This window comes from Carassius gibelio, chromosome B15, assembly GCF_023724105.1.
Source record: "Carassius gibelio isolate Cgi1373 ecotype wild population from Czech Republic chromosome B15, carGib1.2-hapl.c, whole genome shotgun sequence".
Taxonomy (NCBI): domain Eukaryota; kingdom Metazoa; phylum Chordata; class Actinopteri; order Cypriniformes; family Cyprinidae; genus Carassius; species Carassius gibelio.
This window is the reverse complement of record NC_068410.1, coordinates 4281079-4305125: the sequence shown is the minus strand read 5'-3', so window position 1 is coordinate 4305125 and position 24047 is coordinate 4281079. Positions and strand designations below refer to the sequence as shown.

Here is a 24047-nt window from a genome sequence, read left to right as displayed (position 1 = left end):
CGCGGAAGTGAGCGCATATTGCTAAGTCTACAGTATATAATGTTCCAGATATAATTGTTTGCGCTCTGTTTTAACACTGGGTTTTGTTATAGGCATAAAACATAAATATTTGACTGAAACTTGTCTATTAAAATCTGTTTGTATGAACTTTAACTTTGAAATATTTTAAATGTTGCCGCGCCTTTTACTTCTCAAACCTCCTATTTTCTAAGATATAATGCTGAGAAAACACGGAGGAACTTTGTGCTTCGCGAGCTACCCATCGTGTGTTGGGCGCTCAGCGACCTACTCCTTTGAAACTATCCACTGCGCATGCGCAAAGCAAGCAGGACGCCAGTGGGAAATAGTTAGACCTACTACACAAATAAAGAAAAATTGAGGCAACGTAAATTTGATCCATTATTTCGTTTTGGTTTCCTTGTTTATTGTATTTCCCGTTTCGAGCTGAAAGCTATGAAACAAAAGTCAGTTTTTCATATTTGGTTCATACAGAAAAACAGAAAAACAAAATATTGATTCGTTATTTCGTTTTTGGTTTGCCAGATTTAATGGAATAATTGAATGATCGGATGATACACGGACAGGGGCGTCTATGCGTCGCACCCGTGGGGGATGTGGGGGTTTTAACACCCACACTTTTCCCGGTGAGAGGGTTCGACACCCGCACTTTCTCTGCAGTTTTTCCGCAGTTTTGCACAAACGCCTTACTACAGTCTCTCCTCCGTTTCTCTGGCCGCTGTGTGTCTGTCTGTGCTCGCCGCGGCTGCCTCCTCCCCTCTCCCTCTCAAAGGACACCGGCTTTGAGTGTGACCGGCTGATGATTGGCTGTTCTGCCTTAAGTCCCGCCTCTCTTGGGGTGTTATTGGTTAGCTCGTGCTGAGGAGGCGGGAACGTATGGTTATGGTTATTTACATCTCCCGTTTCAAGGTACTTTGAATGAGTGTTTATGCTTTCGAGGTTTTTTGGGAAGATGTTCTGTTATCGTTTTGTTGGCATGTCAAGTGTTTTCGGTATTATATTTAGTTTTTTTAGACTAATGCTAATTGCTATTATTGGGAGATTGTTCAGCAGCTATTGTTTGCATACCTGTTGAAGAACTATGAAAGAAAATTGTATATTATTTTAATGTTTAAAAACAGTAAATTGTTACATTATTTATACCACCAGAGAAAAAGCTTTGTGTGGGCGTTTTTTTTTCTCTCCCCTTTTCTGAGTTTTTTTTTTTTTTTTTTTCACCCAAACGCTGCAAGCCGAAAATCCGGCACGACACCGGAGAACTTTAAGCCCTGCATTTCGTACCCCTTTGTCAATGTATTTATCATTTTTATTGTTTAGAAACAAATCACATCCATCCCCCACACTTTTGAAAAGCTTGCTACGCCACTGTACACGGACCATTCCTGATTCGTGTATCATCCGATCATTCAATTATTCCATTAAATCTGAAAAAAACAAAAACGAAATAACGAATCAATATTTTGTTTTTCTGTATGAACCAAATATGAAAAACTGACGTTTGTTTCATTGCTTTCAGCTCGAAACGGGAAATATAATAAACAAGGAAACCAAAACGAAATAATGGATCAAATTTACGTTGTCTCAGTTTTTCTTTATCTGTGTAGCAGGTCTAACTATTTCCCACGGTGGCGTCCTGCTTGCTTTGCGCATGCGCAGTGGATAGTTTCAAAGGAGTAGGTCGCTGAGCGCCCAACACAAGATGGGTAACTCGCGAAGCGAAGTTCCTCCGTGTTTTCTCAGCATTATATCTTAGAAAATACGAGGATTGAGAAGTAAAAGGCGGGGCAAAATTTAAAATATTTCAAAATTAAAGTTCATGCAAACATACTTTAATAGACAAGTTTTATGCCTATAACAAACCCAGTGTTAAAACAGAGCGCAAACAATTATATCTGGAACATTATATACTGTAGACTAACCAATATGCGCTCACTTCCGCGTATTAATCGCGGGGATAAAGAACACGTTTTTGTTTAACGATCACAGCCATAGTCAGCAGGGGTTCAGATAAAAAATCGGCAGCTGGCAGCAGGAAGTGGCTGCCATTGACAGCCGGAAGGCAGTAACTGACAGCCGGAAGGCAGTAACTGTCAGCCGGATGGTAGGCGGGACCTGCCATTCTGTGGGAGCCAATCAGTATCGACCAACGTGGGCGCAACCAATCAGATATAACTGCACCCAAACGCTTCAGTAATGGTTGCGATTGATCAAACGGTAAGTTCAGAAATTGGTCATCGGAGTAATTAATGTTTTTTTGCGTTGTAAGTTTGATTTTAATTGGTATCTTGGTGAAGGACTTGGTAGACTTGGTGTCTACTTTGGTTTAATTGTTCAATGAAATCTAATTAGTGGTAGCAACGTTGTTTGTGTACCTTGTTAGGGGCCTACCATTAACTTCAAATTACGTTTGACGTACCATTAAATATTAACGTTTGTTAGCGTGTTAACAGTCTATTGAATAATATAAAAGAATGTTGTTTGACTGGAATGATAGAAGATACATTTGCAACACTAACCATATATTTTTGCATGTTTAGTCTTTCAGGAGATTGTGTGATATACATTAACTTAAGAGTTCTTAAAATAAGTTTTTTTTTTTTTTTTGCACTATTGAGGTGTGTTTTCTCTAATACTATGCATGTGCAGAACTGTTCTGTGTACCAGTTGAAGTTGTAAGCATGTGAATGCAAAACAATTATTTTTTAAAAAAATTTTTTATTGTTATCTATACAAAATATAATGGACCGGTTCATAATTCCTTATAACTTTTAGGTCTAGTTTCACAGACAGGGCTTGGATTAAGCCAGGATTAGGCTGTAGTTAAATTTAGAACATTGAAGTAGCTTATGTAAACATGCATTTAGAAAGAAAGAAAACACATTACTGATGTGCATCTTGAGACAAAACCATGGCACTGACACCTTTTTTTTTTCTTTTTTTTGTAATACCCAATAGTTGCCAGATGCTGTCCTGTTGAAAATTCTTCTTTACGTGATCCTGGAGGAGGGGTGATGCTACATTACGAAGTCCGTCTTTGGTTTGTTCCAAATTCAGAAGTCTGCTGTACTGTATACAGACTCCTTTCGAAAGAGGGCACAATCCACCTGGCTTGACTGAGTATCTTCTTTTACAGATTTGATTAGAGGTTTAAAAAGGTGTCATAACATTACATTTCTCAGTTGCCATGTCTGAATGTTTATCTTTGTAATAATGCTGTTTTCATGCTCCTCATCTCAATATACAGGTGGAACAAAATGGAGAACAAGTCTAAGCCATGTCAGGAATTCAACAAAATGTACACCCTGCAGACACTGCGACGAGGTTTACAACAACTGCTTACCAGGTGTGCAAATTATGCATGAAAATGTAATCACTGCTCTGTACATGATGACAAGATGCAATGGGAATAATCATTAATATGGCTGTGCATGCATGTCTACTGTTAATAAAGCAATTTAGGTATTAAAGTCGCCAATTTCTTATGAATAGTAAAATGCAGCAGCTAGAGTTCTTCCTAGAATCAGGAAGTATGACCGGATTAGCCCAGTTCTGTAAACCCTGTACTGGCTCCCTATCAAACATCGTATAGATATTAACATCTTCAATTATATTAATCTGTTTCTTTCTTATTCGAAGGTCACTGCAGTCACCCGGATCCAGTACGTATCCAGACCAGATGGTGGATCGCACCTAGAAAGGACCTCTACAGCCCTGAAAGACAGCGGAGACCAGGACAACTAGAGCCCCAGATACAGATCCCCTGTAAAGACCTTGTTTTTTCTCCATTTTGTCACCGGTGGAGTTTTGGTTCCTTGTCGCCTCTGGCTTGCTTCGTTGTGGTCACTTCATTTACAGTGATATCATTGACATGATTGCAAATGATTCCACAGATACTATTTAAACTGAACCGAGCTAAAGGATGACATCACTGAACTGAATGATAAACTGCCTTTTAAACTGACTACAAACTGAGTTTACTAATGTCCTTCTGCATTATTGACTGACACACTATTTTCCTATTTAATACTGTAAAGTTGCTTTGCTTTGAGCTGTATTAATTAAAGCACTATATAAATAAACGATGCTTGACTTGACCATGTTGCAAGAGGAAAATGAGGGGAGATGCACATCCACCCTGGGTTTTACAGTGATTGGTGCAAGATGCTGGAGAAGTAACTCTGTATACCTCATCAGTTCTGATCTAAGAGTCTTGAAAATACCTCCGGATTGTTGTTAGTGATTCTGATTGATATTTTAGTCTGCTTGCTTACTGGATATATTTTATACGGTTTACATTGTAAAGCACTGACTTTGACAACTTACTAACCCAGTTACAAATTTAACAGCTACTTTATACTATATATATATATATATATATATATATATATATATATAGTTGTTTCTTGAAATACTACAAATATAACCGCAAATTATGATTTTAAATAAAGGTCTCTGAGAGACTTCTCTCTTTTCAGTCATTTGTGTATATAGCCTATAATAAATATACAACATACACCCAGTAAGTGCCACTCTCGTATATAAATATAAATTGTTTTATTTCACACAAACAATGATACATGCATAAACATTCAGCTGGAAATTAACGTTTAGTAAAATGATCTTATTTCTTTGTTTATATTTGATCAATATTTTAAATTAAATAATATACAATACTGACCTTTATACTTATTTAAAAAAGTATTAAACATAATCATAAGTGTATATACTTATTTATTTGTCTTGTTGCCGCCGGCAGCCTCCTCCAATTTCCGGGTATTAGCGACAGCTGCCATCCGGTTTTATTGGCAGCCACTTCCTGCTGCCAGTGACAGCCACTTCCTGCTGACAGCTGCCGATTTTTCGCTGAACCCCCTCTCGCCATAGTTACAGTATGCACAATCACAATAGTACAACACGCTATAATAAAAATCAGAGATGGTTTAAATGTCCTTTGAAATCAAGCTAACCACTTGTTTTGGTATGTGGGGCATTTTAGTAGATCATTATTAAATACTATCTATCTATCTATCTATATATATATATATATATATATATATACACACAACACACATCCATAAATACATACACACATACAATACAAAAAAAATAAAAAAATTAAATAAAATAGAAAGATTTGAAAAAGAATACAGAAAGCTAGTGTTGGATGAAAAACTAGCAGTTAGAATAAATAAATAAAAATTATATAAAATATAATTAGAATACACAGTGCTAGAGTTCGAGGGTCAAAGATGAAAGAGATGTGTTTTTAGATGTTTCTTGAAGATGCGTGTACTGCATGTAATATATATTTAGCTTTGCAATATAACAATTTTAAAGGTAACAATGTTATTCAAAAGGCAATGGTTGACATACTGTAATGTTTGTAATAGTATTCTACCTGACAATTACTGTATCAGTGAAATATATTACACCCTTTCATTATACTGAATTTATACAATAGAACACCTTTATTGCACAGATGTACTCTGAAATTTAAGTTCTAGCAGCAATACACACTTACAAACAGTTCTAGTGCACATGTAAACAAATACTGTATGCATAGAACTACAAAGTTAAATATTTACATTATTTTACAGTTACATTGCAATCTGTACAAATAAAACAAATTAATTTATTCCTTGTGTTATGTCTAAACCTAGGATCAGCTTATCTACTGCTGTGTGCCGTTATTCAGTTATCAAATTATTGATGTAGTGTCAGGGTTGAAGTAACTATACACTTAGGCCTACTGTAAATCCATGGCTTTATCAGATCTCGTCTGAATTGGCAACAATTATTACTATTACTGTTTCCTTAGGTTGGAAAGGCAGCAAGTGAAAAATTATATTTAGCAGCTATGTAGGAAAATAACTAATTACTTTAAGATAAATGCAGATATTTGTGCTTTAATGATTTGTATTTTTCCAAATTCTGCCAGCAGAATTTTTTCATTCTTAATTCTCACATAAAATAAATGAATAGCCTAAAGAAGACTGTCGTTTTTGTGAAGAATCAGCATAAAATCAGGGTTTCATCCCCATCTTTTTTTATTTAATTTTGAAATCTGAAAAATTAAATTAATTTACTTCAAACCTGCACTCACCAAAAATTATTCTATCAGTGTCATTTTCTATCACAAATCATTTTTATTAACCATTTAAACAGAATGTCGTATTAGGCCTAAATATAAAACCCGATTCCAAAAAAATTGTGACATTGTGAATAAAAACAGAATGCCATGATGTGGAAGTTTCAAATTTCTACATTTTTTTTTTCAGAATACAAGATAGATTACATATCCAACGTTTAAACTGAGAAAATTTATAATTTTAAAAGAAAAATAAGTTGATTTTAAATTTCATGGCATCAACATGGGAAAAAAAGTTGGGACAAGGCAATGTTTACCACTGTGTGTCATCCCCTCTTCTTTTTATAACAGTCTGCAAACATCTCGGGACTGAGGAGACAAGTTGCTCAAGTTTAGCAGTGGTGTCAAAAGTACTGGCATTCATTACTCAAGTAGAAGTATAGATACTAGAGTTTAAAAAGACTTTTGTGGAAGTTGAAGTATCAACTCAAGCTTTTTACTCAAGTAAAAGTGTAAAAGTACTGGTTTAAAAACTACTATAATATATGACTATAATGTTATATTAAAATGTTCATGTTGAAAAATTTGGGATGCACTAGGCTTCCTGTTTCAGCCGCATATATGAAAATACAAAAATGGTGTGCACATCCCAAACATCCAATTAGGACGCATCCTATGATCCTATGATGAGCTCTTGTCCTTCAAGGCAGCCTGAAGTAAGCTTGTGTTACTGAATGACAATAATAACCCGCAACAAACTGTAGCACACTGTAACATGAAAAACTTGTATTGATGTTATTGGTTACTTCAGTAACACAAGCTTACTTCAAGCTACCTTGAAGGACAAGTGGAGGAGGAAGATGACGCCACTCCGTGTCTCTGTCTCCTGAAAGCTCATCTTCTGAGACAATCGAAGGTCAAATATTATTTATATATTTAGTAACACAATGCACGATGTATTGCATACAAATCAGCGCGAGAGCTTTTTTTTCCCTTTTCTATTTTTATTAATGCAGAGAACAAAAACATACAAAGGTATAAACATACATCACATAATATCCACCACAAAAAAAAAAAAAAAAAAAAAAAAACCTTAAAGAATAAAAAGAGGGCCAAAAGATCAAAGGCAGAGCAAATCTAACAGTCCTTATAGCTTTCTTATTAGACACTGAGATTACATTCAAATAGTTGTGAATGTGAAATTTGTTTAGGAAATTTTTTAAATTAATAACAAAATTGTTTCGTTTGGGGTCAGAGTCATAAAACCCAAATATAATGTTTTTCATGTACTCAGAAGCCTGGCAAAATCTTACACTTGACAAACACACCAATATCATCCCAAAGTTTCTGAGTGTAGTGACATGACCGAAATAAGTGTACAGTTTCTTCAGAACTCGAACAAAAAGAGCATGTAAGTAAAATCATTGTCAGATTTAAATCTTTGTATACTCTTCTTTACAGGGTAGAACCTGTGTATGAGCTTAAAGAGCCACACAGATGGGAAATCAAAAATTACCTGTATTACAGTGTATGATGTAGCTGTCCATCTGTGTAAACAATATGCAAATAATTAAACCAAAAAGTACACGATTTATAAAGTTATTGGCTTCTAAAGTAAGGAGTCGACTCTGAATCGCTGAAACGAGTCGTTATAGATTTCAAATCTTTTGCCCATCTCTATGTATGTCACTAGGAACACTTTGCATACTAATCTCCACCTACCGTCTTGAGAGAAACGGAACTCTGACCTGACCCACCCCCCACACAGACGCTCTGGTTGGTGTGATAGCATCATGTCGAGGAGACAGTGTGTTTTTAATTGTAAAGGCAAGTTTGTTTTATTTTCACTGCCAAAGAATGAAGATCAGAAGAACCAATGGCTAAAATTCATTTTAACCACAATACCAGAGCAGTACAACAAATCTCTTTTGTTGTGTTCACAACATTTCACTGATGACTGCTTTTCTAATCTCGGTGAGTACAGCGGGATTTTCAAAGCGTTTGGCCATAAAAGAGGGTTCATTACCAACTTTATTTAGAACAACGAGCATCTCCGAATCACAACGCGAAGTATGATTATGAAGTTATGTGTTTGTTTTCTCCCGAGCGTCTTATCAGTATGTGTGCTGTCTGCAGCCTTTGTTTGTGCTGATCTTCATTTACAAACACATCATTAAAATGAAGTGTAACTCCGTGAATACTCAATGAAGAGACATGAGAGAGATATCTATAGAAAGCTTGACATGTCTACTTTAAAACTAAACAAGTGCTGCCAAAAACAGATATTCTGTGATCCATATGAAAATAATGCGATATCTGTTTTTCATGTCTCCCTTCGTGCCGTTCGGGAGGCATTGGCGGAGCAGGCAGTTCGGGAGGCCATGGTGAAGCAGCCTCCGAGGTCACGGCCTTGCCTCCAAGGATGGACCTCTAATACCCTCCCCCAAAAAACTGGAGCCCTTTCTGGGTTAGACTGAGGGACTGTAGCCCTCTCTAAGCTAGACTCAGAAAATGGTGCCCTCATCGTGCTGGATTTGGGGGCTGGAGCCGACATGGGAATGAGATCTGGAGCTAGGATATGGGTGGAGAACAGTCCTGCTCCTTTGATTAGAGATGAACAGTGTGGCTGGTGGGCTTGACATTGGCGCAGCTGGGGGGCAGGAGAGAGCTTTTGCTGGTTGCCTTGTTCTGGTTGGGACCGGACACTCTCCAGACACAGGAGAATCCCTTCCCTCCAGCTTAGTGATGGTAATTGGCCCCATGCCAGAATAGAGTGTTGATGGTGGATTCATCCAATGCCGTCGCAACGGCGAGCCCGCAGAACTCCCAAGCATACTTGACGAAAGGGAGATCTCTACGGACAAGGGCAATGAAAATAGCGTTGATTTCCTTGACATGGGGACAACGGGAAAACAAGACTTTTCAAAAACAAAAAACTAACATGGGGAGAAGGGGTGCCGCTTAATTTTTATGGTGTTGTCTTCTGTCACAATGTGCCTATGGTGAGGAGCAATGAAAAATGAGCGAGGACAATGCAGGAGAATCTTAATCAAACAGTTTTTATTGACATCTAGGAAGATAATCCTAGAACACGGGATTGACTTTCAAGACAAAACGCAGAACTCAGGAAACCCACGGCTTAAATACACATGGAAATTAATCAAGGAAATCACGAGACACACCTGGAACCAAATTAACACAATCAACATGGGAAAACTGGGACACGAAACACGTGGGAAACAAAACACATGACACAGAATTGACAATATAAATATAGCCTATGATAATTGTATTTTTGTTTATAATTGTAGTTTTTTTTTTATTCAAGTTTATTTGTACTTTACAGAAAATTACATTTCTACAATATTTAGTAGTAGCTTAGTAGTAGTAGCTGGTGACTGTCAGTTTATGTACATATGGCAGAAATGTAGAGAAAAAAATATATTAATAATAGCAATATAACAGCAATAGATAATTGTATTTTTGCAATTATACAGACCCTATAGACAACTTGGATGCTGCAGATAAATCTATAGACTTTTTAAACTGTTCAAACAAAGTCAAAAACTAAGAATTAAAGATAAAAACTTTTCATTCTGACAAATGACCGATTGATGGGTTTTGGCATATTTGTGTCCAGTCTCTTTTAATTTGGGTATTTTTTCTTGTAAATGCCTTAATAAGTCGGCTTTCAGTCAAAGAATACAAATACATAAATATAACATTCAAATGACAATTTGCAGTCCCCCAAAATAACAGAAAAAAACCCTCCACAATTCTTGTGGTACTTTAAATTTACATTTATTTATTTAGCAGACACTTTTATCCGAAGGCACTTACAATTGAGAAATACAAGAGATTCACAAGAACACATGGAGTGTTCGTTATACAGTTTCAGCAGTTCAGATTTTAAAAAAAACTTGTTTATTGAAGCTAACAAATTTACTTAAGCTGAATCTAGCATTATTTAACATTTAATTATGCTTATATAGGAAAAAAAGGCTTATATGTTGGCCAATTACTCATTTTACTTATCCTCCATAAGTAAAGGGGGCAGCTGTGGCTTAATGGTTAGAGAGACAGATTAGTTACCAGAACATCGCCGGTTTGAGTCTCGGTGCTGGTGGGAGGGAGTGAATGAACAGCGCTCTCTTCCACCTTCAATACCCGTGGCTGAAGTGCCCTTGAGCAAGGCAATTCACCCCAGTTGCTCCACTGCTCCGGGTGTGTGTACACGGTGTGTTTACTTCTCACTGCTGTGTGTGTGCACTTGGATGGGTTAAATACAGAGCACCAATTCCGAGCATGGGTTAACTACTTGGCAAATGTCACGACTTTCAATTAATATAGTTTTAATCTTCAGTGCCACTTGTTTCTTTGTCAGTTACAATGTTTAGATTTTCTTTGTTGTTTTGCACCATTCTACCATTCAACATAAACTCTGCAATTATTGATGGCGATCTAAATGTACGATCTAAATGCACCTGAAAACTAACTAACTGGAGGAATGGATGGGACTCGATGGAAAATGCTTTTTCATATGAAGCACTAAAGAGTTTGAATGTTTAAACCTGTCTCCACACTGAGTACAAATGTACGGCTTCTCTCCGGTGTGAATCCGTTCATGTGTTTTCTGATGTGGCAACTGAGAGAAACTCTTCTCACAGTATGAACACTTGTACGGTTTTTCTCCAGTGTGAACTCTTTGGTGGCATTTTAGTTGGCTAGATGTAGTAAATCTCTTTCCACACTCACTACACACATGATCTTTCTCACCGGTGTGTAATTTCTGGTGATCATTTAAACTGAGCAACACTGAAAAACTCTTCCCACAATAAGAACACACATAAGGCTTCCCGTTCGTATGGATTCTCTGGTGTCTTTTCAGTTGTGATGGTGAATAAAACTCTTTACCACACTGATCACAGTTAAATGCCTTTTCTCCAGAGTGAATGTGAAGATGTTCATTGAGAACTGTTGAATATTTGAAACTCTCTCCACACTGAGTGCATCGATACGGCTTCTCTCCGGTATGAACTCGCTCGTGTGATTTCAGATTTCCAGGTTGAGAGAAGCTCTTGTCACAATATGAGCACTTGTAAGGTTTTTCTCCAGTGTGAATTCGCCGATGCTGCTTCAGCTGTCCAACTGTAGTAAAGCTCTTCCCACACTCACAACACATGTGATCTCTCACTTCATCGTGTGTTTTCTGATGCCGATTACAACAGTTAAGCTGAAAGAAAGCCTTTCCACAGACAGAACACACATAAGGTTTCTCATCTGAATGAAGTTTCAAGTGAACTTTTAGGTTTGATATCGAGGCATATTTTTTACCACACGTATCACAGTTAAATAGCTTTTCTCCAGAGTGGTGCCACATATGATTACTGAGACCTGATTTAAGTGTGAAAGTCTTTCCGCACTGTGAGCAGGTGTGCTGCTTTTTTAATTTTCTTCTTTGAGTTTTGAAGTTACGATGCTCCTCTTCTTTATTTAGTTCTTGTTTTTGCTCTTTCACCTCCATCTGTTCTAAAATAAACATATTTAACAGTTAAAAATAGTTCAAGTGAAACTTATTTAAGAGCAGAAAGCAACAGTACGTCTGTAAGTATCAGAGTTTTTTAGTGCTAAATGGTAGTTCTGTCATTTCCTTGATAATACAAAGTGTGGATGACAACTGCTATAGTTATGATGCATTTTCTGTTTCATTTATCACTGATATATTGCTTTTTATTTCACTGACACTACATTAAGCATTACTTAAGCATTACTTTTGTTTCTCACCCATTAATAATAAAGAATCAAACAGACACCAACCTGTTTGTTCCTCAGTATCTTCATAAAACATTCTGGATGTTTCTGGATCACTCATGTCATCAATCTCCTCTTTAATTAACTCATTCTTCACTATAGTATGTTACAGAGGTAGAGTTCCTCTTCTGATAGGATGATGGGAATATTGCAAACCTTCATTGGTGGATGAAGATCTACCAAATTCAGAAACAATTTACACTGAATTAACGTACTTTCATTTTAGAGACTCAATCTATACTCAATATAAAAATAAATGATTATTCAGTGCTCTGGTAGTTTACAGATCAGAGAATGTTACAATTATGCAATAAAAACATGAATTATAAAATTTTTAAAGAAAAATGTTTCTAGTAAAATTTAAACGAACACTTCACAATGATACAGAAGTGCACGCTTACTAAGAGCCTGTGAAAAACATATTACTAACATATTACACTGTAATAATCCATAAACCGGGTCACATACTGCGTTTCATTACATTCGGATTTCAGTTCTCGAGCTGGTTAATGTTTATAAACTCTGTAAATCGACATTTTCTCTCACATCAGACAAAAAAATATTCTACGCCATTCCTTCTTTCACGAACGTTAAAAACAACCCTTAGCTTTAGCTGGTGGGTTGCCAGATGTGCGAAACAAAACAAGCCAATCGCTAATCGCCAATATTAGCCTATAAGCAGTGGTTTCGTTTTGTTTTGGCTTACCGCTGTTTATAACCTCAGTAGATATAGTTTTCGGGGAGATCGCTTTAATTTGCGGACTTTTAAAAACAACAGTTTAGTTTCGCGGAACAGTTAGAAGTATTCCTGAAACAACGCGGAATTGGCAACACACAACTCTCTTTCTGCGAATCCTCTGTTTGTTCTTTTGTATCTGTGTGGCGAACTTTAAAACGCTTCAGCGCATTACTGCCACCTATTGGACAATTCTGGTAACACACACGCTGCATATACTTTCATATAACCTTTCAACTCGAAGTATGCAGTAAAACCCAGTCATTCTTTTTCAGAATTATATATATTTTTGTCATTGTGTGAGATGTAGGCTACAGGTCAAAATAATTAAATGTTTTTCACAAAGGCAGTCAACCTTGGAAATGTGAGTTATATATAAATTAAATTATTGTTCTACTTTTTTGTTGACACAGCTGCTTACTACTATCCATGTAATTGTGCATATTATTTTTTTCTGTTGGTGTATTGATGTGCCTCATTAAACATTCAACTGCTGTTGATATCTGTATCTAAAAGTGATAAACAACAGTATTCAACTTGACAAAACTGTCATTCTTGTATAGACAATTCTTTTTTTCTTATTTTTATAGCAATGTTTTACATGTAAGCAGAAAATTCACATTTGTATGTCCATTTATGCACATTTAATACATTTAAAGCAAAATGCAGGGAAAAGAAAATTGCCACAAAAGGACATCCAGGTTAGCTCCATTTATGCGTCTCATTTGAGAACAGAGTGAAAACACTGTAAAATAGCATACCATATTCTCATACTGTATATGATATAATTGCTTTCCATAAGAGGGCAGGATGCAAATGTGAAGTATGCATTTATGCATAATGCCTTTTTTTCCATTCTGCTGAAGCCTGATTTGTTCATGTTTTTGTAGCTGCACAAATCAGTGGTGCTTCAACCCGCCAAAAGGGGTGGGGCCAACTGCTACATACGTCGGCCCATAGCACCATTCATCAGATTATTCTCCTTCAGCGATGAGGATCATCTCTTCGCTGACTCTTCTGCAAGAAGCTCTGGAAGAAGCTCCAGCTACGCTCACCGCTGTGGAAGAAATTGTAGCAGTGAACGCAAATATCACTGCAGGCATCTGGCTCTAAAAGAGCAAATTTCAGCACACGCTGCTACAATTGTTGTGCAACGAGTGTGGTTCATACAAGGGGTTCTTACACGATGAAGACAAACACAGTGAGTGCATTGCTTGTCTAGGCTGCGACCACGCAGAGGCTGGGCTTCTTTCTCCGAGAGCATGAGCCTTTCTCGTCTACACTCGAGGGTCACCTTGCTCCATCAAGGTTATTCACCTGCCAAGCCCTCCAGTCTTTTTCCTCCCCTAAGAGGAAAAAACAGCTGGGCAGCGGATCTTTTCCAGCAGGCCCCAAGTGGGTATAACTGCACACCTGAGATCTCCAAAATTGGGCAGAACCTCCAAAATGAGGTGGGGTCTCCTTTCGCAAGGACTTTCACCATTGGCTGTGGCTTCAGCCAATTGTTACTTACATTTCAAAATAAAACTTTATAAATTAAACATTGTTTCTAGTTCATCTAAAATAAAATATGCTATATAAATAAATGTTCTCCATGAGAGCAGAGGCCAAAGCTTGTGGCCAGTGGTGTTTGGACCCAAGTTTGAAACTCTGCTTCATGATGTAAACAGGAATCACTCAGGAGACGTCCCAGCGGAGGGGAAAGATTTTACTCTATCATTTTATTCCAAGCAACGGGGCTGTCCCGAGGCATGAAATTCACAAGCAAGGAGGGGGTAGTAATGCTGAGTGTAACTAAAAAGGTGCCATTGTCTGGTGAGTCTCCTATCGCATAATCGTATTAACTGTTTATCTCCTGAACTGCAACTTTCCTTACCACACTAACTAGCGCCAATCCAGCCATTCAGTCAATTCCACTGGTTAAGGTAAGGTGTGAGGTAGATTCAGACTCAGCTGTGGGGTGGAGTTTGCACTGAAGTGGATTGGGGGGGAAATTGTGCATGCGTGTCATGCGCCTGTCTCTCAATGGGAGGAAGCCACACCCTATTTTGGAGCTCCCATCCCGTTTTGTAGTTCCCGCCCCTAATTGGAGATCTCCAGGCTGCAGTTATACCCTTCTCGCAGCCCCAGGCAGTGTCACGTTGGCTCAGCGCCTGTGTGCCCCGCCCTCCCCGCATCCTCTTACCCCGTTGTGCTTCGCACATGAGGACCAGCACCCCTCTTCAGCTGCAGGCAGACTGGTCTCATTCGTCGTGTCCGAGGAGGACATCATCATCAAGGATGTCACCGCTGACGACTCTGTGTCCTTGACAGCGTCAGAAATGTAGGAATCGGGAGACACCCCCCCCCCCCCCCAGATGCCAAGGCTGAAGTCAGATGCTGAGCTTATCCACGTCCTCGCAAAGGCTGTGGAGGATCTGGGCCTCGAGTGGTCAGCTGTGGATGAGCCCACCCATGGCTTATTGGACGAATGGTTCCTGCCAGAGACCCACCAGCAATCTTCCCGTCAGCGCCCAGCCAGGTTCTTGCTAGCCTTCCACGACGAGCTTACCAGGACATGGCGAGCCCCTTACTCAGCACAGGTAAACCTCTCTAATGCAGCAGCTCTCATCACCATCGGCTCGCCAGTCTCACCAATAACTGTTCTAGACTCTGCCCTGATGCGGGCATGGACCTCGTCAGACAGATCCCTAACAATTCAGCGGATGACGGCTTCCCTCAAACTGGGGACGAAACGCGCCCTGAGGGTTTTTCGGAGGCTGCTTGGCCTTATGGTCACTGCCACCTCTTTACTCTACTGGGCCTGCTCCAAATACGGCCCCTCCCAATTTTGGCTAAAAGCCAGAGTCCCGCCCCACGCTTGGTGATTGAAAGGATTTCCGGTCAGGGTGGACCACCACTATATTGAAGCTGTGGCCCCCTGGAGGAGCACTCACCTGTTTCATACAGGAGTGGGGATGGGCATGGCCTCCAGAAGGAACATGATCGCAACAGATGCGTCCAACTCCAGTGGGGCGCGCTGTTGGAGGGCAATCCGGCCTCGGAAGACAACTCTCATTGCCCAACATTTTTCTCAAACCGAGAGATGTCCTCACCCACGACTGGTCCCTGGCCCGCCTGTATGCATTTCCTCCTATCGCCCTGATTGTCCAGATCATCAGGTGAGTGAAGGAGACCAAATGGTTCCTCCTCTTAGTAGCTCTGCTCTGGAAGAACCAGGCTTGGTTTTCAGGGCTAATGCAGCTCGTGACGATGGCCCCATGGCCCATCCCATTGAGGATGGACATTCTCTCGCAGGCGAAAGGCATGATTTGGCATCCCCGCCCAGAGCAGTTGAGCCTTCATGTCTAGTGCCTCACCAGGAGTCTGATAGGCTCCCAGCGAGAAAAAGCAACACCATTCTTGAGGCAAGTGCACAATCTACGAGACGGCTCTATTGCCAGAAATGGTCAGTATTCCTCAATTGGTGCTCTGTACGGCAAATAGAGCTGTTTTCATGTGACATGTCCTGCATGTTGACTTTTTCTGCAAGAGCTTTATCTTCTTGCTTTGGCGTCGGTTAAGCATGTGGGTGACTTACAAACACTGTCAATCAGCGCCTCGTGTCTTGAGTTTGGGCTCAATGACTGTAAGGTCATTTTGAAACTGAGACACAGCTATGTTCCTAAAGAACTCTATACTCCCTTTAAAGCGCAAGTAATATCCCTATTGGCGCTCTCTGCTGCAACCTCCCATATGGGTAGTGGTTTCTTGTGGTAGACGTCCCATCTACTTTGGCCAGATTCTATAACTTAGACATCCCCCCCTGCAGGTGCGGATTCTGTCTGTCTATAACCTCCCATGTGGGTAGTGTTTCTCATGCCCTCAGTTTAGCTTGGGATGAGATAAATCCATTAGAGCCCTTATTAGTGCTCTAACACTGGGCTCGCAGAGCAGCATGTGATTGTAGCTCGTAGTGTCTGGATTCATTTCCAATGCATAACGAGAATGTCGCACTACAAGTTGCATGAACCGATGATCATCGTTTCAGTCGAATGATCTGATGAATGGCGCTACGGGTCCAGGTTGACTAATATGTGTAGCACATTTATCAGATATTTCCGTATTGCAAGTGGAAAGCTGTTTTGGAGACGAATCAAGGAAATCACAAAATACATAAGGAACAAAATTAACACAATCAACATGGGAAAACTGGGACATGGAACATGTGGGGAACAAAACACAAGACACAGGACTGACAATATAAACATATCTTATGATATTTGTATTTTTGATAATAGTAATATAATAGCAACAGATAATATAATAGCAATAGATAATTATATTTTTGCCTTTATTCAGCCTATAGACAACTTCTATGCTGCAGAGAAATCTTTAGATTAAGAAAACTGTCCAAACAAAGTCAAAAATTAAGAATTAAAGCTAAAAACTTACATGGGAGGAATCGTTTCATAATGACGAAAGACTGATTGTTCGGCTTTGGTATAATTGTGTCCAATCTCCTTTAAATTGGGTATTGTTTCTTGATCATGACTCATTAAGTGGGCTTTAAGTCAAATAAAAATATATAAATGTAAGATTCATTTGATTCAAAACATTTGCAGTCCCCCAACATAACAGAAAAAATCTCCACAATTTTTGTGGTACTTTACAGTTACATTTTATTCATTTAGCAGACCCTTCAGCCAAAGCGACTTACAATTGAGGAATACAAGTTATACTCGTTATACAAAGTTTCAGCAGTTCAGAATTTAAAAAACTTGTTTATTGTACCTTAAACATTTACTTAATCTGAATCTAACATAATTTAACATTTAAATATGCTTATATAGGAAAATGGCTTATAAGTTTCCGAAGCACTCATATTTTATTGACTTTTACTAATACATTTTTAATCTTCAGTGCCACCTGTTTCTTTATCAGTTACAATGTTTTGTTTTTCTTCATGCTGTTTTGCACCATTCTCAGTTTTAAACAAATGTAGAAACAATGCAATTATTGATGCCGATCTAAATGTATGAATATTTGTCATGTCTTTAAAGCACCTGAAAAACTAACTAACTGGAGGAATGTATGGGATTCGATGGAAAATGCTTTTTCATATGAAGCACTAAAGAGTTTGAATTTCTAAAACTGTCTCCACACTGAGTACAAATGTACGGCTTCTCTCCGGTGTGAATCCGTTCATGTGATTTCTGCTGTGTCCACTGGGAGAAACTCTTCTCACAGTATGAGCACTTGTATGGTTTTTCTCCAGTGTGAACTCTTTGGTGGCATTTTAGTTGACTAGATGTAGTAAATCTCTTTCCACACTCACTACACATGAAATTTTTCTCACCGGTGTGTGATTTCTGGTGAAGAATAAACCTGGGCAACAGTGAAAAACTCTTCCCACAATAAGAACACACATAAGGCTTCCAGTTCGTATGGATTCTCTGGTGTCTTTTCAGTTGTGATGGTGAATAAAACTCTTTACCACACTGATCACAGTTAAATGCCTTTTCTCCAGAGTGAATGTGAAGATGTTCATTGAGAACTGTTGAATATTTGAAACTCTCTCCACACTGAGTGCATCGATACGGCTTTTCTCCAGTATGAACTCGCTCGTGTGATTTCAGACTTCCAGGTTGAGAGAAGCTCTTGTCACAATATGAGCACTTGTAAGGTTTTTCTCCAGTGTGAATTCGCTGATGCTGCTTCAGCTGTCCAACTGTAGTAAAGCTCTTCCCACACTCACAACACATGTGATCTCTCACTTCATCGTGTGTTTTCTGATGCCGATTACAATAGTTAAGCTGAGAGAAAGTCTTTTCACAGACAGAACACACATAAGTCTTCTTATCCGAATGAAGTTTCATGTGAAGATTTAGATTTGATATCGAAGTATATTTTTTACCACACGTATCACAGTTAAATGGTTTTTCTCCAGAGTGGTGCCACATATGATTACTGAGACCTGATTTAAGTGTGAAAGTCTTTCCACAGATAGAACAAACATAAGGTTTATCTAAATGAAGTTTCATGTGAGCTCTTAGGTTTGATATCGAAGTATATTTTTTACCACATGTATCACAGTTAAATGGTTTTTCTCCAGAGTGGTGCCACATATGATTACTGAGACTTGATTTAAGTGTGAAAGTCTTTCCGCACTGTGAGCAGGTGTGCTGCTTCTTTGATTTTCCTCTTTGAGTTTTGAAGCTACAATGCTCCACCTCCTCATTTAATTCCTGCCTTTGCTCTTTCACCTCCATCCAATCTAAATAGAAAATATTAAATAGTTAAAAATAGTTAAAGTGAAGCTGATTTAAGAGCAGAAAGCAACAGTATGTCCGAAGTATCAGATGTCATTTCCATGTCCAAGTGTGGATGACAACTGCTATAGTTATTATGCATTTTCTCTATTATTTATCATTGGTATATTGCTCATAATTTCACTGATTTGCTGAAATAATGTAAATACATTTATGTTTCTGAGCCGTTAATAATAAAGAATCAAACAGACACCAACCTGTTGGTTCCTCAGTATCTTCATGATTCATTCTGGATGTTTCTGGATCACTCATGTCATCAATCTCCTCTTTAATTAACTCAGTCTTTACATACGTATGTTACAGAGCAAGAGTTCCTCTTCCGATGGGATGATGGGAATATTGCTAACCTTCATTGGTGGACTGTTGTGGAATTCAGAAACAATTTACAGTAAATTAACTTTACCTTCATTTGAGATTTTCACTCTATACTCAAGATGAACGTTTAACATTTTAGCTTTAGCTTTAGCTGGTGGGGTTGCCAGGTGTGGTAAACAAAACAAGCCGAATTGCTAATCAATATTAGCCTATAGCGGTTTCGTTTTGTTTGAATTTGCCTCTTGAAGAAATCGCTTTGAAGCACAGACTTAACAAAAGAAGAGGAATTCCGCTAAACAGTTTAAAAGTATTCCTTAAAAACCGCGGATTTGGCAACACACAACTGTCTTCTGCGCATACTCTGTTTGTTCTTTTTGTATCTGTGTCTGGCAAACTAGAAAACACTTCAGTGGATGATTGCCACCTGTTGGATATTTTTGGTAATACACACACATGCTGCATTTACGGATAAATAATTTTTGGGGGAACCTCACACAACTACTCAAAGTCTGCACACTTTAGTAATCCACACACTTCATGCTTTAAAACCTAGAGTTAAACTTTATTTTGTCATTATGTGAGATGTAAGCTACTGGTCAAAATAATTAAATGTTTTTCACCAATCCAGTCAACCTTTGGAATATACAAATTAAAATCTTGTTCTACATTTTTGTTGACACATCTGCTTACTACTATCCCTTGTCAAAAAATCCTATTGGAATTTCACTTTGTCCTATTGGATCCTACTGGATTCTTAAAATCCTATTGGACATTCTGATTGATTTTAATGGAATTTCACTTTGTCCTATTGGATCCTACTGGATTCTTAAAATCCTATTGGACATTCTGATTGATTTTAATGGAATTTCACTTTGTCCTATTGGATCCTACTGGATCCTTAAAATCCTATTGGACATTCTGATTGATTTTAATGGAATTTCACTTTGTCCTGTAGGATTTTATTTGATGTTTAGAATCTTATTGGATATTGTGTTTAATTTAATGGGATTTAATTTTTTCATGTGATCTTTTATTGATTTGTATTGGACATTGTGATTTTTAAATGGAAATTCACTTTGTCCTGTAGGATCTTATTTGATTCTGTTAATTACTTTTTAAGAGTAACTTAACTTTTTTAGAGTAGCACTGTGTATGTGTGTGTGTGTGTGTGTGTGTGTGTATTTATAACCCATAAAAATGCAGCCTACATATACACAAATATATATATATATATATATATATATATATATATATATATATATATATATATATATATATATATATATATATACATATATATATATATATATATAAATCAAAATACAGTAAGGAAAATATTTTAATTGATATAATATCTGAATAAGTTAAAATGTATTACATGTGACTAAGAATTCATAGAAACACAAACATCTATAATGGTTTTGTCGTGACGCTTCCCCTTTAAGAAATCCGAACGTAGTAGTGCGCGTGACACTGTAGCGTGCATAATTTGAACGGTAACGGTCAGGTGAGGAAGCTGAGAAATCGAGTGATTAACGTTGTTAAACTTGTTAAAAATGTATTGAAAGACTCTAAAAAGTATATTATATTATTATATTAAATAATAATGTATGCCATTTATAATAAAATCGAGTACAAAATGCCTGTTCTGCCAACATTTTGAGCGTTTTGAATTGTGCTTTACGGTTTTGTGTACCGCTTTATTTGTATTGATGGATTAATATGTTCTGCTGTGCAGGTTAGGTTTTATGTTCCAGTTAAAAAGTTTGACATGATACAGTTCTCCCGTGATATTTGTGTGTACATGAAGACACGCATGACAAGAGAATAGATGGCGAATAGATGGCGTCTTCCGTTATTACTGTCAATCGAAGCAATGAGTCCAGAAAAATTTAGCAGATTTACCAGCGTAATATTTAACACTCGCGTTTGTCATTTCTGAAATGGTAAATGTGGACGTTTGGTCCTCTTAGATTAACAAAGATTTTTTTTCAAATTGTGAATAGATTTTGTAGAGAAGCTGAGAAAAGTGCTCTCCCCTTAAAGCACAGTACGACTCGAAATGACTGAGCTGGCTTATCTAAAACCAGGAAGTAATCGTGCATATGTTCATGTGACAGAGCATTATTGCTTTGAAATATATTTGATACAATATTTTTCAGTTTTTTTTTTCTCTGTTTTTACATTACACACAAATAGTACTGTATTAAATGAAATGAACAGTTTAAGTTCCCTTTGAGGTGTATTATACTGAGTTACAATATCATATTCTACATATTGTTTGATGTTTTATTGTTCTGTGTTGTGATGTGATTGTATTTGCTATTATTATTATTATTATTGTTGTTGTTGTTACAGTAAAGTGTTATTTTTATATTCAACTTCTGGTCTCCTGTATACACTTTATATGTTCCTCCTCACTATAGATATGTTCCTCCCTTTGGGTCTAGAACTGGTTTAGTGTGAATAATTTACATTGGAAGCACAAGTTCTACATATTGTGTGTGCGTGTGATCAATTCATTACCAGTCCCTTAGAAGTTTTTGCACTAATGTTGTATTGCTGCACAAATCACCTCTTATGTTTTTTACAATGTTACTGAAGGTCGTGCAACGTACAATGAACAATGTCTTCATCAGGGTGAGTTTAGGCAAACTGCAAGTACTATTTGTTCATAAAACAAATACAATGGAAAAGTGTACCTTTAGAATAAAAAAAAAAAAATCCCATATAAACAGTCACCCAACTGGATCCCATTAAAATCCTATAGGAATGATCCTACAGGATATTTATGTCTTGTCCTACAAGACTATTCCTATCAGAATCCTATAGGAACGGTTCCAAAATATGATAGAAAATCCAATTAGAATCCTGTACAGTTTTCTTATTGGAATCCTTTAGGATTTTTTGACAAGGGATACAAGAATGTCAGTTTTGTCAAGCTGAATACTGTTGTTTATCACTTTTAAATACAGATATCAACAGCAGGTAAATGTTTACTGAGACAATTAGTACACACAGTCAGGGTTCTAAATTAACACCCGCCAACCCGCCAAATGCGGGTTAAAATTTATTTTGGCGGGTGTTTATTAAAACTTACTAGCCAGTTCGGCTGGTGATGCATGACATGAGGCTCTGTTCTCGGTCATTTATCCCCCTGGCAGCACTTCCTACCCTTACGAAAATTAACCATGGTTTTACTACAAATAAAATCAAAAAACCATGGTTACTGTAGTTAAACCATGGTAACCTCAAATTAACCATGGTTTTGCTATATTAACCATAGTTTAACCATGGTATTTGTAGTAAATCTGTGGTTTTACAAATGGCAGTCAATACGCCAAAAAACCATGGGTTACTACAGTTTTACTATAATAAAACCATGGTTATTTTTCGTAAGGGTACATTTCCCATGAACACTGTGCTGTAATGCTACGTGATGACGTTTCATATGCTGCTCATTGTCTGCACGCAGTTTGCAGTGAAACCAGCGCGAAAAAAACATGGAAACGAATAGCGTCCATCAGAAAACACAAGGAAAAAGAACGAATGGAGCCAGAGCAGGGAGCATAGACTGAAAGAGGAGGGAGTTAGAAAAAAATTAAGATTAAACTAAATGTGGCGGTGGTTGGGACAGATTTCTGGGGGCAAAAAGAGGAACGAGGCAGGGGATGAGGATATTACGGAGAGCCCCGCACGTCACCTGTAGGAGAAAAAAAAAATCAATCCGTGACGACGGTTTTGCAATCCGTCCCCTCAGTTTATAAACCGTACTCACAAATTCATAAACTGTTCCCTCGGTTTAACAAACCGTGCCCACGAATTCCCAATCCGTGCGCTCAGATTTTGTAAACCGTACCCTCGGTTTTTGAATCTGTACCCACGAATTCATAATCAGTGCGCACACTTTCACAATCCGTTCCCTCGGATTTGTATTTGTAAACTGACACGCATTTGTAGCTCCGCCCCCACCGGCAGATTCATTTCTGTTTATTAAACATTATTTTTCATAGTATCCAATGAGTCCACGATCAGCATTCACAAATAGTCTTCTTTTTAGCGTTTATTTTAATAGTGATTATTACATTAATCACCAATAGTGTCACACACCTGGACTCATTTAATGTGTTTTTGCCCGTGACCCAGTTTCTGTCTTTCCGTGTTTGATTAGTTCCCAGGTGTGTCCATTATCTTCCTCATGTGTTCCATGTCCCTGTTAATTTAATGATTCCATCCACCTGTGTTTCCCCAATTATCTGTTGTACATAAGCCTTGTCCCTTCAGTTCTGTTTTGTCGGGTCTTCTCACTTGTGATCATTTGCTACTTACGTGTGTCTACCTCTGTGCTCCATGTTGGATATCCCCTGTGTTGGATATATTAAAAACCTTATTCCGTTTATCCTCGACTCCGTATTCCTTCAGGCAGCGTAAAACCGTGACAGAAGACCCGACCTAATAAGAGAAAATAGAAAACTGCGTGTTCTTCCCTCCGTTTTGTTTTTGTGTTTTCAAAGTCTTTTCTTTTCTTAGTGTTTCTATGGATCCCCTCTATCGTCCCGAATTCCTCATCCTTCTGCTGAAGCAGGAAGAACGCTCTCTCGAGGACCACACCAGATGGTTTCTCCTATTAGCAAATGCCACCAGCTACCCGGACGGCGCGCTCTGCACCTTCTACAACACCAGCCTGAACTCCAAATGCAGAGCGTTGTCGTCCGAAGATGGTCCTCGAGAGGATTTCGCCGCATACGTGGAGTGGACTCTGGCGAGA

At 38.1% G+C, this 24047-nt stretch overlaps 3 protein-coding genes and 1 long non-coding RNA gene across 9 annotated transcripts in view; 1 reads left to right on the top strand and 3 right to left on the bottom strand.

Moving 5' to 3' along the window:
• The window catches only part of LOC127972959 (tripartite motif-containing protein 16), a 60012-nt gene that overhangs the window by 5094 nt on the left and 30871 nt on the right, over positions 1 to 24047 (bottom strand). The gene's annotated exons all lie outside the window — the stretch shown is intronic.
• LOC127972988 (uncharacterized) lies at positions 1982 to 4112 on the top strand. Of its 2 annotated transcripts, XR_008157233.1 has the most exons (4): positions 1982 to 2232; positions 2974 to 3173; positions 3263 to 3361; positions 3655 to 4112. It is a non-coding gene; the product is annotated as an uncharacterized LOC127972988 (long non-coding RNA). The 2 variants fall into 2 exon arrangements; XR_008157232.1 differs by lacking the exons at positions 1982 to 2232; positions 2974 to 3173 and having other exon boundaries at positions 3183 to 3361.
• Positions 9883 to 12771, bottom strand: LOC127972970 (zinc finger protein 501-like). 4 transcript variants are annotated; one of them, XM_052577013.1, is made up of 3 exons: positions 12288 to 12771; positions 11924 to 12093; positions 9883 to 11635 (listed from the first exon to the last, which is right to left on the bottom strand). In XM_052577013.1, exons 2-3 carry the CDS (start codon positions 11976 to 11978, stop codon positions 10602 to 10604), a joined length of 1089 nt encoding a protein of 362 aa, XP_052432973.1. In that variant the 5' UTR covers positions 11979 to 12093; positions 12288 to 12771; the 3' UTR covers positions 9883 to 10601. The 4 variants fall into 4 exon arrangements, with proteins under 4 accessions (XP_052432973.1, XP_052432972.1, XP_052432971.1 ...); XM_052577012.1 differs by having other exon boundaries at positions 12386 to 12771; XM_052577011.1 differs by having other exon boundaries at positions 12624 to 12771.
• On the bottom strand, positions 17388 to 22440 carry LOC127972967 (zinc finger protein 501-like). Its single transcript, XM_052577007.1, has 3 exons — positions 22201 to 22440; positions 19162 to 19977; positions 17388 to 18909 (listed from the first exon to the last, which is right to left on the bottom strand). Exons 2-3 carry the CDS (start codon positions 19214 to 19216, stop codon positions 17711 to 17713), a joined length of 1254 nt encoding a protein of 417 aa, XP_052432967.1. The 5' UTR covers positions 19217 to 19977; positions 22201 to 22440; the 3' UTR covers positions 17388 to 17710.